This window comes from Canis lupus, chromosome 3, assembly GCF_011100685.1.
Source record: "Canis lupus familiaris isolate Mischka breed German Shepherd chromosome 3, alternate assembly UU_Cfam_GSD_1.0, whole genome shotgun sequence".
NCBI lineage: Eukaryota > Metazoa > Chordata > Mammalia > Carnivora > Canidae > Canis > Canis lupus.
The window spans coordinates 23,821,296-23,834,554 of NC_049224.1; the positions used below are offsets into that span (position 1 = coordinate 23,821,296).

Below are 13,259 nucleotides of genomic sequence, written 5' to 3' on the forward strand. Positions count from 1 at the left end.
TATCAATTTTCCCACCATTATTTAGTAAATCTGGCCTTTCTCCCCTGACTTGTAAAGCTTCCTAAAGTGTGAATATACACTCCAGTCTCTTCCTGGACCCCTTTTCTAATTCCAATTAGGTATTTTTCTGTCTCTAGGTTAGCACCACATTATTTTTAATTAAAATGATCTTGTAAAAAAACATAAATATATAAAATGATCTTGTGATGTCTTAATATATGGCCAATTTCGCCCATTTTTCATACCTTTTCCAAGATTCCTCTATGTATTTATAATGAAAATTTGGTTTTCTATGTATAATTTAAAATAGAATTATAGATTTTTAGATTAAATTTATCATAACACAGAATACTGTCCAGGATTTTGATAAAAACTGCAGATTTACAAATAAAAGTGAGAAAATAAATTTATTATGTTGTCTTGTCCGTTAAAATGTAGTCTTCCATTATGTCTCTTGGTTAAAAAATATTTTCCATAGGTATTTTATAATTACTTTCACTATTATAAATAACATTTATTATCAATCTTTTATTCTTACTTTCATTATATTTATTTCATTGTATTTATATTTTGAATAGAAATTATATTTTGAATACATAAGACATCACATACTTCCAAGTTTTAAAGGAGTATGTACAGTATTGTCAAAATTATTCTTCCCTCTTCTCTACCCCAGCTGTTTACCTCCTTTTGAAGATACCATTGTTAACCAGTTTTTTGTTTTTGCTTTCAAAGACATTATAACCCTGTACAAGAAAATATGTATATGTATTATTTGCCATTTACAGTAGTATAAACAGAAGTATGCAGTACACATTGTTCTATTGCCAACATCTTACTGCTTTTTCTATATAATTTCCAGATAATTGTAGATATTCTTCTTTGATACCACACCAAAACTTGACAAGCAGTAATTTCTTAAATCATATACTAGGAGCTCTCTTTTTCTCTCTTCCTCTCCCTCACTCTCTTGCTCTTCTCCTCCCACCTTCCCCCATTCTTGTTCTTTTGCTTTACAATGGAATAGTATTCCATTTTCTGGACTTTTCCATAATGAAATGACTTAGATCCCTATTGATAGACATTTTAAATTGTTTGAAATTGTGTTCTGTGATACATAGTGCTACAGGGAACAACTTTGTACGTACATCAATTTGCCTATGTATGATTATACTTGTAGGCTACATTCCTAGAATGAAATCACTGAGTTTAAGAAAATGTGAACTTGTCATTTCATTTCATGTCACTAAATTCATAAAAGTCCTTCATAAAAGACTGTTATTTATACTCCCACTAGGAATGTATAAGCTTGCCTCTTTCTTTACCCTTTAGCTAATATTGTGTAATATTTTGGAAATTATGAGTATCTTGGGGTAGATTTAATTTAATTTCTATTATGAGTAAGATTGACTATCTTTTTATATGTTGAAGATCCATATGTATATCTTTTGATGTCCACTACAAAATCCCTTGCCCATGTTTTTTTACTGAGTTTTTGTTTTACCTATTAATATGCAAGATCTTCTAATATCTTTGATTAGTCAACTCTTTGCTATGATATGATTTGAAAACACTAATCCCAGTTGTCATTTGTATTTCATTTTACTTTGCCTTTTGTCTTAGGGAAATTGTTAGTTTAAAAACATTTTTAAAACTAGTGCCATGATTAGAAAGGTTTTTTTAATATTTCATTTATTCATGAGAGACACACAGAGAGAGACAGAGACATAGGCAGGGGGAGAAGCAGGCTTCCTGCAGTGAGCCTGATGTGGGACTCATCTAAGGACCCTGGGATCACCACCTGAGCTGAAGGCTAAACCACTGAGCCACCCAAGAAACCCTGGTCCTTTGGTGGTTTATTTGTTTGTTTGTTTTTCATTTAAGTGTTTAAGTTACCTGGAATTTACTCTGGGATAAAAGGACAGATATTGATCTAGATTTATTTATTTAAGGTGTCTACCAAATTATCCCAATCCAGTTGTTGAATATTCTATTTTTTCTCCACTTATTTGAGTATCGCTTATTTCATATATAAAGTTCCCTTACATAGTGGGGTCTATTTATTGATTTTCTACTCTGTTTTATTGATCTGTCTGCTTTTACATGTGGCAGCATCACACTATTTATATTACATTTTCAATTAATTTCTGATAAAGATTAAATATTGATCTCATATTAAGCAAATTTGTAGAACTTTTCAATTCGTTTTTATTATTTTTGCTTCCTTGAATTCTCAGATTAAATTGTTGTATTATCTGCCAGTATGGGCAATCTCTGTATCCCATTCTACTGCCTTCTGGAAGGAGTTTCATAACCTGTCTTGGGCTACTAGTTTATTTTGCAGCTTTTGTCTCCTTGCTTGAAATCACCCCATTGAAAACCTTATGTAGCTTAATTTTAAACTTTGATTATATTTTTTATCCCAGTATTACCAATTAGTTCTGTTTTGTTTCAGTCTTATGTTTCAAAAATGTCTTTATCTTTTTAGAGAATTTTTTTTTTTAAATCTTAACCCTTCAGTTCTATTGGATTAGTTTTTTCTAGTACTAGTTCTGTTTTTGTTTTCTTCTTTTGATTACAATGCTTGGCAATTCTCAGAGTTTGTATGGCTATCTTGGCTAGTGATGTACCTGGAGGACAAAGTGAAACCATGCCTCTAATTTCAGCTATTCCAGGTGGGTTGCATTGGTGCAAAGAGGGGCCTCATGACAGAGTAATATTCTGTACTTACCCTGAATTTCTCTTCCCTCTGCTTCATTTGCCCTAGACACTGCTTTTCTCAGGATCTCCATCATTCTGTTTTACCACCTTAGTGCAGAGACAGGTATGTGGAGTGCAGAGAAGGAAGCACACAGACCTATTAGTGACTATAGATGCCCCATTCCAGCCTGGCCCACATTTCACCACTGCCTCCCCCTGGCAGTAGACTGGAACTGGGTAAATCAGGAAGGAGCCAGACTGCAAAATAGAATGAGAAAGAGCAAATTTAGAAAGCTCTTCCCAAGCCTGTCTCCCATCACTCGCCCTTGGAGTTCTCCCCACATCCCAAACATACAGACATGCACTGGGGTCTCAAAAACTCCTATCACACCAAGGATTTCTCATGAATTTTTAAAATTTTTTTTTTTTAATTTTTTATTTATTTATGATAGTCACAGAGAGAGAGAGAGAGAGAGGCAGAGACACAGGCAGAGGGAGAAGCAGGCTCCATGCACCGGGAGCCTGACGTGGGATTCGATCCCGGGTCTCCAGGATCGCGCCCTGGGCCAAAGGCAGGCGCTAAACCACTGCGCCACCCAGGGATCCCGGATTTCTCATGAATTTTTATGTTAGAGTTTGATAAATCTTTGTGCCTACTCTTCAACTTTCAAACCTGGAATATCTCACGTGCTGGATTCAAGAGAGAGGGCTAGTATTCTATGCTTATTGCTGTCTTATCAGGAATATATGAATTTTCCTTTTTTCCCCACATTGAAGCTATGGCTGGATTCACACATGCTCGCGTGCACGCACACACCCATACGCACACACACACACACACTTAAACCTAGTAGCCCTAAATGTCTTAACAGTGCATAGCTTTGGAATTTGTTTCCAAAGGTATTTTCATATGGTTGTTAGGATTATCAGCTCTAATAAATACAGTATACCTCTCCAAGTCCAAATTCCCTAACATCAAATAGTTAAGATGGAAAAAAATGCTTCTTTTCATTTGAACAACAACAAAAACTAAAAATCAATCCCAGAAGTAAATGTTCCAAGAGATTGGTGGCAGGTGTTATTAAGTTTTTACATGCATTACATCATATAATCTTCACATGTAATAATTCTATTAAAACTCCTTTTACAAGGGAGGAAATTAAATTTCAGAAAACTTAGACAAGTTGTCCAAGATTATACTGGTGGGAAATGACAAAAGCCAGGGCTGAAGCTGTCAGTTCTTTTTTGCCTTCTCCCTGGCCTTTCAATGGGTTCTAGGCATTCTGGATCCAGATTATAATTCTTAATATTTATATTCATACCATGGGCACCATTCATTCAAAATACCTTAGAATGCACTTCTTTCTTTTAATTTTTCACTTTTTTTTTCCTAAGGGCATGCAATCTACCTACTTCCCAGTAGAATAATAATTTCTCTGAAATCAGGTAAATAAATGAAAACAATTCATTGTGTATTTGATTAGCTAACAAGTTCAGGGAGTAATTTTGGAATTTCTGATGTAATCCCTGGTAGACCTTTAACATAGTGTTTGGAGTGGTTCATACAGGCAGAATGAACAGATTAAAGGCAGTTCATCTTTTATCCAATGTCATTTTACAGAGATTGTAACATAAGGTTGGAATGGTATGAAAGAGGATTACTTGCAGCAAGTTGGGTGGTGGAGATGTTTCTAAAATCGTGCCATTGCCTTCTTCCAAGACTCAGTTGATTTCCCACAGCAATATAGATCCCTGATATTAAATTGGAGTGTTACCATGATAGTGAAATCTTAGCTATCTTACACAGAATATCTTATTACCCGAGCTTAAGAGTACTGGGTATAGGAGAACTCAAAAGTCTAAAACCTAGTAAATGTTAGTAATTCCAGAACCTGTGTTCTATAAAATTTATATTTAATGAAAACAGCCTTGATATTTAATTACAAATACTGACTAAAATTAGATACAATCCAAGTTGAGTGCTGCTTTATTATCTGGAATTCCAGCTCCCTGAGATATACACTCAGAGCTTATAAATATTAGAGTAAATAGGAATCTTTTAAAATATCATTTCAAATGATTTAGAAAGAAACATGTACTCAAATTTTTATTTTCTGATTGTTATACTTCCACAATTTAAGCTTTAGAAAATGAGTCTACAGCTCATCAGCCAAAACTCTAGCAGAGATAATTTGGCTGTCTATAAGAGGTATAAACAAGATAATTGAAACAAGATAAAAGATAATTGAAAAGGAATGTTCAGCAATATCAAGGGTGGAATTTGGCTTCCAAAATGGGAGGAAAACATGATTCAAAGTGCCCAGTATTTGTGTTGTATGTATTAAAATGTTTAAGACTATGAAGAATCTCAGATTTAAAAAAGAAGAAGATCATATGTAAGATTTGGAACAATGTTGCTCTTCCATAGCAATGTGCAAATTAGCACACAGGAAAAATAACCTAACATATTGAAATAAAGTATCTTTTGGAGGTTACCTATTCTAAACTCATAGTTAAAATTCCCAAATCAATCTTCAGAGAACTAGGTGAGATAAATGTTAAGAGTAATAGGTAAAATTTACCTTCATAGAGAATATTCTTATTTGAGCCTCCAAACAAGAGAGTGGGACATAAAATCTATTCATGTCAAAAATGTTGATGTCAGAATATTGAAATGAGAAAAGTAAAACTGAGCAGCTGAGTCAGCTTACTCAGCATTGTTGCAAAAGAAAGGGGGTCAAAGACCCAGAATTTAACAAAAATGTTACTTGTAAGTTCCATATTACAAGAATGAAGAAGTTCTTCTCACCAGTTAGAAGCTGGGGACTATCCCACCCTAGTTCTTTAACTCTTCAAAATTCCAGCTTTTCTTTATACATGAGTCAAGACTGCCTTCTTACAAGAGAATTGTCTTGTGAACACTGATTGAGAAGGATTTTCATGATACGAGACTGGGAAACTCAGAATGAAGAGGAAGGTAGACCTTGCCATGTTGGCAAATATTCAAAAGCCTAAAAGAACATCTGCTACGTGAAGGATTCAGGATTGCCCCTAACACACTTAAAACTCAAAATCTATAAATCCAGGGAAATAAAAATTGTAGGCCTTCAATAAGTCACAGTGATTGTATGGGGGTGGGAAGGTTTTAAGGATTGCTTTCTTAGTTCTGATTTTTAACTTTTTGAATATGTAACATGAATATATATTTAGCATACAGTTTATATATGCTATATTTATAGTGATTTATAGAGGAGCTGTTTTCCTCATGCACATGCTCTACAAATGTTAACTCTTAGTCTCATCACAAAGTGAAAAACCCTAGTCACTTGCATGAATCTGAAGATTTTCTCATTTTCTTTGGGAAGTGATATCTGAATTATTAACTTAATGTTATTGTATAAGACATTAAGATTATTCTGATTTGTAATTGGTGAGAAGGGAGCTGTATAGCAATTTGTCAAGAACATTTGAGACAGTACCTTTGTACTTAGTTTAAGATTTTATAAACATCATAAAGGCATTCTAGAGGGAATGGAATAATTTTTTAAAGATTTACTTATTTATTTGAAAGAAAGAGTGAACGCAAGTGGGAAGAGGGTCAGAGAGAGGGAGAGAAGCAGATCTCCTGAGCACAAAGCCCCATGGAGGGCTCCATCCCACAACCCATAAGATCATGATCCCAAGCCAAGATCAAGAGTCCGATGCTCAAGTGACTGAGCCACCCAGGCACCATGCAAATAGAACAATTTTTAATGTTTGCCATATCTGAAAAAAGTATTTTTCTTACCTTGCAGTATCTATTTATATATAGAATATCAAAGGAGCTCCCTATTTAACTATGAAAAGAATATTAAGAATTTTATTAGATAACTGTTACTCTTACAGTGAACTATTACAAAGCGAGAATATATGGAGAGAAAATACCAGTTAGAAAGTCTCCATATGGTGAAATGAAGAGAAAAGCAACTATGTGTTGAAAAACGTCCATAACCCCTAGTGGAGACTACAGTATAAAGGTCTAGAAACTGAAGATACTTCTGTTTGGGTTTTTTGTTTGTTTTTGTCATTACTATTACCTTTACTTTTTTTTTTATTCTAGTATTCAATGATCTCAGAATGATTTTCATGTTTTCGTTTAAATGGAAATTTGTTGAAGCCAAAAGAACTTGAGACACATTAAAATAATGTTGACATTACTGTTTCAGAGTCTGAGGCAATTTTGACAAGATAATATTGCCATTTTTTTTAGTTTACTAAGTCATATCTCCATATTGTAACCAACCAAATGTTCTTCATACTAATATTTTGGCAGCACATTGCCTTTTCAAACTTTGCTCATAAATATTGCTTACTTAAAAAATATATTCCATTAGAGAAAGATTTTGAAGCTGAACTTGACATACACTTAATAATCATCTGAAAAAAATACAGGAAAATTGATATATTTTTGTATTATTTTAAATCTATACTAATAAATAAAAATGTTTTATTCTGAAAGTCAATAATGTTATCTTGAAAGCAATAAGATTACCATTGCTTATGCCTTGTTTCCTCAGATAAATTTACAAAGAAAAATGAGAGTTACTGGTGTGATTACTCAAGGAGCTAAGAGAATTGGAAGTCCAGAGTATATAAAATCCTACAAAATCGCCTATAGTAATGATGGAAAAACTTGGGTGATGTACAAAGTAAAAGGCACCAATGAAGATATGGTAAGACTGACTTAACATATTTAACTTAAAAAATAAAATCCCATTAATAATCATTGATTGCCAAATATTTACAGATTCTTCAACAGAAGCTTTATGTTGTTGCAAAAAAATCTGTGATTTTTTTAAAAATTGAACTAGTATGGTGTAGGGTGTAAGGAGTTTTTCCAAGTTATAAATGTACAGTGGCTACCATTTAAGATTTTCTCATATTTTAATTGTTGGCTGTATAAACACTTTATCACAATGTTAGCATAGCCCTGTGTATGACAATTAATTTTTATCTTAAAAATAGTTAGCTTTCAATTTCATTTTATTGCTTTGACATATTAGCACTCTCCTTAATCATATACGTACAGATCAAAATTACTATTTTTGAAGAAAAAAAAATTTTTGACAAAACTACGAAGTGATAGAAAAGATGTATGTTTTTACACTTCATATTAAAAAACAATTTTGTTATTTAGCAGAATACAATATTTTAGAGAAAATGAATATAATATTCAGTGTCTACTTTGCCTTTTCATATAATAGTCACAATTTTTTATCAAATTTTCCTCTAAAGTTTTAATTTTAAAAATATCAAGACTGCAGCTCATCCCATTTAAACCAAGTGGTTATAACCAGACTCTCATAAATTTTGTGAAAGATTTTTTTTTAATGATTTCTTAAGTGAAATCAAATAAAGCTTTCTGGTTACCAGGTTATGAAAAGTAAAACAAGAATGAAATTTTAAAGAATTAAAAATAGCAATTTTAGCATTTAATTTTTAGAGGAAAGCACTGTTTTTTCGATCGATCGATAGATAGATAGATAGATAGATAGATAGATAGATAGTATAGATAGTTTTTGTATATATATATATATATAGAAAGACTTTGATTATCTCACCCAGTGATCTGGGACTGACTGCTAAGAAAGTAATCTTGAGGAATCAGACCCTGAAGCATCCTAAATCTGATCATAGTGTTAGAGAGACTGAGTGATTAGAAAGTATTAGTAAAGACTGTTTCCTACAGAAAAACAAACAAACAAAACCCACCTATAAATACTAAGTAGCAGCCTGAACAGATAGACCCAGATTAAGTTGAGAGGTTTAAGGTACTCACGTCTCAAAAAAATAAAGAAGCACCCCCCTGGCTCTGAAGAACTGATCTTAAAATCAACGGGACCATCATGGTAGCCTATAGATTATGCCACAGACGACAGTGATTTATAGCTTCCATTAGGATTTTATCTATAGGTTTCATATTCACTACTGAGGGGGAGGTGCTTCCTAAATGCTCCTGATCCCCAAATTACTTAATCCAATTTTTGAAGCATTACGTTGGGTAGGATATAAGATCAATATAGGAAACTAGGTTAAGAAGCCGTTAGAAGTAATAATTTTAAACTCTCTACTATCTCTTTACCCAGGTTTTTCGTGGAAATGTTGATAACAACACACCCTATGCTAACTCTTTCACACCCCCGATAAAAGCTCAGTACGTAAGACTCTATCCTCAAGTTTGTCGGAGACACTGCACTTTGAGAATGGAGCTTCTTGGTTGTGAGCTATCGGGTGAGTCTCATATTATTTATTTCTGTATACTCTTTAAAGAAAAAAATATATTTGTATGTAGTCTACTACTAATTTGCTATCTCCCAACGCTCATAGACTTTAATTTCTGCTACAAAAGGTCTAGGGTATGATTCACTGAGAGAGAGAGAGAGAGAGAGAGAGAGAGAGAGTGTGTGTGTGTGTAGAATAAACAAGTTTTAAAACATGCTACAGCATAGAGTTAATGTAGAGGGAGCAGTGTATTTCAAAGAAAGTACAACAAATACTCACTGGAAACTTTTGTCAAGTTTAAATGTGTCTTGTTTTTAGGAGTAACTATGATTTATATTTTGTGACAAAAGTTCAGTAAAAACTGGAATCTGTCTGACCTCATAAATTGCAGTTATGTTTGGGTTCTATGGCTTAGGAAAGTAAGCTTTATCTTTGTCTATCCACCAGAAGAACTTGGTTTTGTTTTGTTTAGGTTTTATGAAACATGTAAATTTATCATTCCTCCCCGGGAAGTAATACTTCAAAACCATGATAGCTACTATAAATTCATTCTGAGATCATTCTTATCTAGCAACCTGCTTATTGTACAAACAGTGATTATCCAGCTCAAAGATAAATCTATCAAAGGATTCGGAGTTAAATAATTCTTGTCTTCCAGGAGCATTGGTACTAGATATAAAGATGAAGACTTAATGTTTGGATCTCACAGTGGTCCCATTTCAATATAGCTAGATTCTGAACTAAACAAAAACCTTGCCTAGGCATTTCACTGTGCTATTTTTTTGGTGCCTGTACTTTTCTAGCATCAACATTTAAACACTATCTTTACCACTATGGCCTGAGATTATTTGTTCAAACAGCTGTTTTGGAGAAAGCCAAAAATTCATGTGTGCCCCCCTTTTCAGCATGAAAGACTTTCTCAGGCTTACGGTAATGCCATTTGGTTAAGAGTAGGAGGACACATCTCTCCAAATGGACAACTGAGATCTTTTTATTCGTTTCAAGAGGTTGCACAGGCATTAAAATGCATGCTTTATTTCTGTTTCCCTTTTTAGGTTTATTTGTGATGCCGAGAAAGAGAATGATTTTTAAGCAAATAAAAGTTACTATTAAAAACAGCCAAACTTTAAGTGAGCTCATTACATTTAAGGGAATTAGAGACATTTGGCCAGATGAGTGAATCTATTTTAAGGATTACATTTTCATTCTATATATGGGTGTCTTTTATAAAGTAACCAACATATGGTTTTAGTACCATTAATTATCCTAACAATGATATTTCCTTTATTTTGGTAATTCGGACCAGCTTGTTCATGGCCAGAAATCTCAACAGAATCATTGCTGAGCAGTGTTTATATTACTTGTCACTCTATCATCACAGGCCAGTGTCATCCCTAAGTCATTCATCATAAAGCAATCAAGAAGAAACCAAGCCCCATGGTTTTTAGTTGTTTAACATCACCTTCCCCAATTTTCCAGTCTCTTGATTCATGAGGGTCAGTCTATCTTACATGGCACAGTTACATTCCCAAGGTATGACTATATTTTACTTTCAGGTTTTACAGGAAGTTACACCTGACACTTTACAGATTTTATGTTCTTAAAAAGAAGCCATACCCCATCTCCCAATTCCACAAATTGATTTCAAACTTGCATGCAGAGGATAAAATCTCTCACTGGATGCTTTTAAAAACTAGGGCTATAGACATAATCTTTTTTTGTTAATATTTCATTTTGTTTAGGTGCTGTCCATTCTGGTAAAAGTGTTAATTAATCTACACATATGAAATCATGTGGATGAGAAAGAACTTTTGTGATGTGAGGCAAATTGGCAGAGAGGCTAGCTATAACACTTGGAAATAAACAGTAATATAATGTGCCAAATTATTTCCCACCATCCACTGCAACACTGTAAAGCACAAGCTGCCTTACTGTATTCAATAAGCTGTTATATGATCTCTCAGCCTTTCTAGAAGATCAACAGTTAATCTTTTCCCAGACACTTAAAAAAGAAAATTCCTTAAATTCTCTAGAAGAGGTGTGATTTAAGATGGCTAGAATGAAATGAATCATGACTGTAATTAGAGGAGGTATAGTCATTAATTCATCCATTCTTTGAACACATTCTTCAGCACTTGCTCTGGGCTAGATACTAGACAACAGAGTGGGTATGAAATGAATTCTATGACTAAGCAGAAATGATCAACATTCCTTTTCTAACCAAGATTTCAAATATTATATTACAAAAGGAGAAAAACAATTTCCCTTTCCCCTTGTGTCTTTCTGCAAGCCAATCAGTTCTACAAAGACTCCAATATCAGGGCAAGGTGGGTGTGAGTGGGTTGATGGTCATAATAGAAAAGTCAGAAATCTATAATGCAGGCAATATCATGTTACCTTAGAACTGCCAGGAGATAAATGGTATGTCATTAAGACTTTGGAACTTCCTAGAATCTTTGAGATTTGTCATGCAATTTTTCTCCTCCAGAAGGTGGAGGTGGAGGCAAGCATGGAGAAGCCTCAAGAAGGCAGTGACTTAGATTTACTAGAACAGAAAGCAATTAATAGTAGTTAAGAATTATTTATCAATGAAGAGTTCTGAGCCTCCTCTCTTAAGCCTTGGCTTAAAACAGCCTAGCTTCAGAAAATGCAGCCAAACCTACTACTACATTATTTAGTGCTCACTGATATGCTGATCTGGGGACTTAGCATTGTTATCTGTCAGAATGAGGTTTATGGAAATAATAAGCATAGCTAACATTTATTGAATGTTAGCTATATGCCAGACTGTTTCTAAATACTTCTTTTAATTAATTTCTTAGAACATTTTTTGAGTTAGTTTCTTTCTATTGCCACCATTTTATAGATGAGAAAACTGAGGCATGAAGTAGTTAAATCATGGGTAAAAGGCCACACAGAGAGTAAGTGAGAAACCAGTAGAGTACAAGGAGACAGCCTTGATTGGAGAGTCCCCTTTTTTCATATTGGTTTTCTTGATGATCAAACTCATCTTGTGTGTTCCTTGGTCAAAATGTAGCAATTGTACATATGGAAGACTCAACCATTGACTAACACGATGATAGAATAATGGTATGAGCCTTATGAATGGAATTTTGTCACAGTTGCAACTCAAGATTGGGAAATTGTAAGTTTCCTTGAGAAATTGTGTGTGTGTGTGTGTGTGTGTGTGTGCACGCACTCATAGGCATGCATGCATGCACCGGCACTTGTGGACACATCCACACAATATATCCACACAATTTCCCATTGACAGACAAAGCAAAATTTCATATCAGGTCAAATATGACAAAATATATACCAGAATTGAAAAGTCTTTCAAAAGTACCCAATACGGGATCCCTGGGTGGCGCAGCAGTTTGGCGCCTGCCTTTGGCCCAGGGCGCGATCCTGGAGACCCGGGATCGAATCCCATGTCAGGCTCCCGGTGCATGGAGCCTGCTTCTCCCTCTGCCTGTGTCTCTGCGCCTCTCTCTCTCTCTCTCTCTCTCTCTGTGACTATCATAAATAAATAAAAATTAAAAAAAAAAGTACCCAATACTAGAGGTTATTGAGTACGATCTAAATGTAAGTTTTTATAAGAAAGCTTGTGCAGTAATGATTTTTGTTAGAATCACCTTATTTTCTTCTATTATATTATCTATTACTTTAAATTCTATACTTGCACAGTGTCTGGCACATGGTACACATCAAGTAGATATAAGCTTCCTCAATATCCAGGAGAACATTGTTGGTCTATAAGAATCAGTGATAAAGATGAACAGACATTTCTCAGAAAACAAAATACTGTCCAATTTGAAATATACTGGAGCAGCTTGTGAAAATGACTTTGTACTGAGGGAATTTTCATTTGCAGTATTATGGAAACAAATAAGATAAAACCAAATATACTTTGTGAGAAAATGTTCTTTTTTAAAGACACAATGAAACTGTTGAAAACCAGGGAATAGTCATGAGGCTATCAGTAATGAGACAGGAGAGAGCCTTTCAGCCTTGTTTTCATTTTGCAAAATCATCTATCACAGAAAAGTAGTTTGAATTGTCTGCCTTGTTTTCAATTTTTCCAAAATATATTCAGACAAAATAGCCTGAATTGGCTATCTTGTTTTTCGATTTTATTCCAGATTTATTTCTGATTATAGCCTTTTTTGAATTTAGATGCTTTTTCTTTGGGGAAATGAATAGCATTATGCTTAAACTTCTTTTGCCCATCCAAAATGAACATAGAAAACTTCCAGGGTAATAAATTATTTTTCTCATGGAGCCTTTCTCATTTTCTT

At 34.0% G+C, this 13,259-nt stretch overlaps 1 protein-coding gene across 3 annotated transcripts in view; it reads left to right on the plus strand.

Annotated features, from left to right (window-relative positions):
* Window positions 1-13,259, plus strand: part of EDIL3 (EGF like repeats and discoidin domains 3) — a 393,208-nt gene that overhangs the window by 286,492 nt on the left and 93,457 nt on the right. For all 3 annotated transcript variants that reach the window (XM_038532401.1, XM_038532403.1, XM_038532402.1), the window contains 2 exons: window positions 7,257-7,412; window positions 8,826-8,970. In XM_038532401.1, the coding sequence (XP_038388329.1) occupies window positions 7,257-7,412; window positions 8,826-8,970 (301 nt within the window). The remainder of the gene's footprint in view (window positions 1-7,256; window positions 7,413-8,825; window positions 8,971-13,259) is intronic.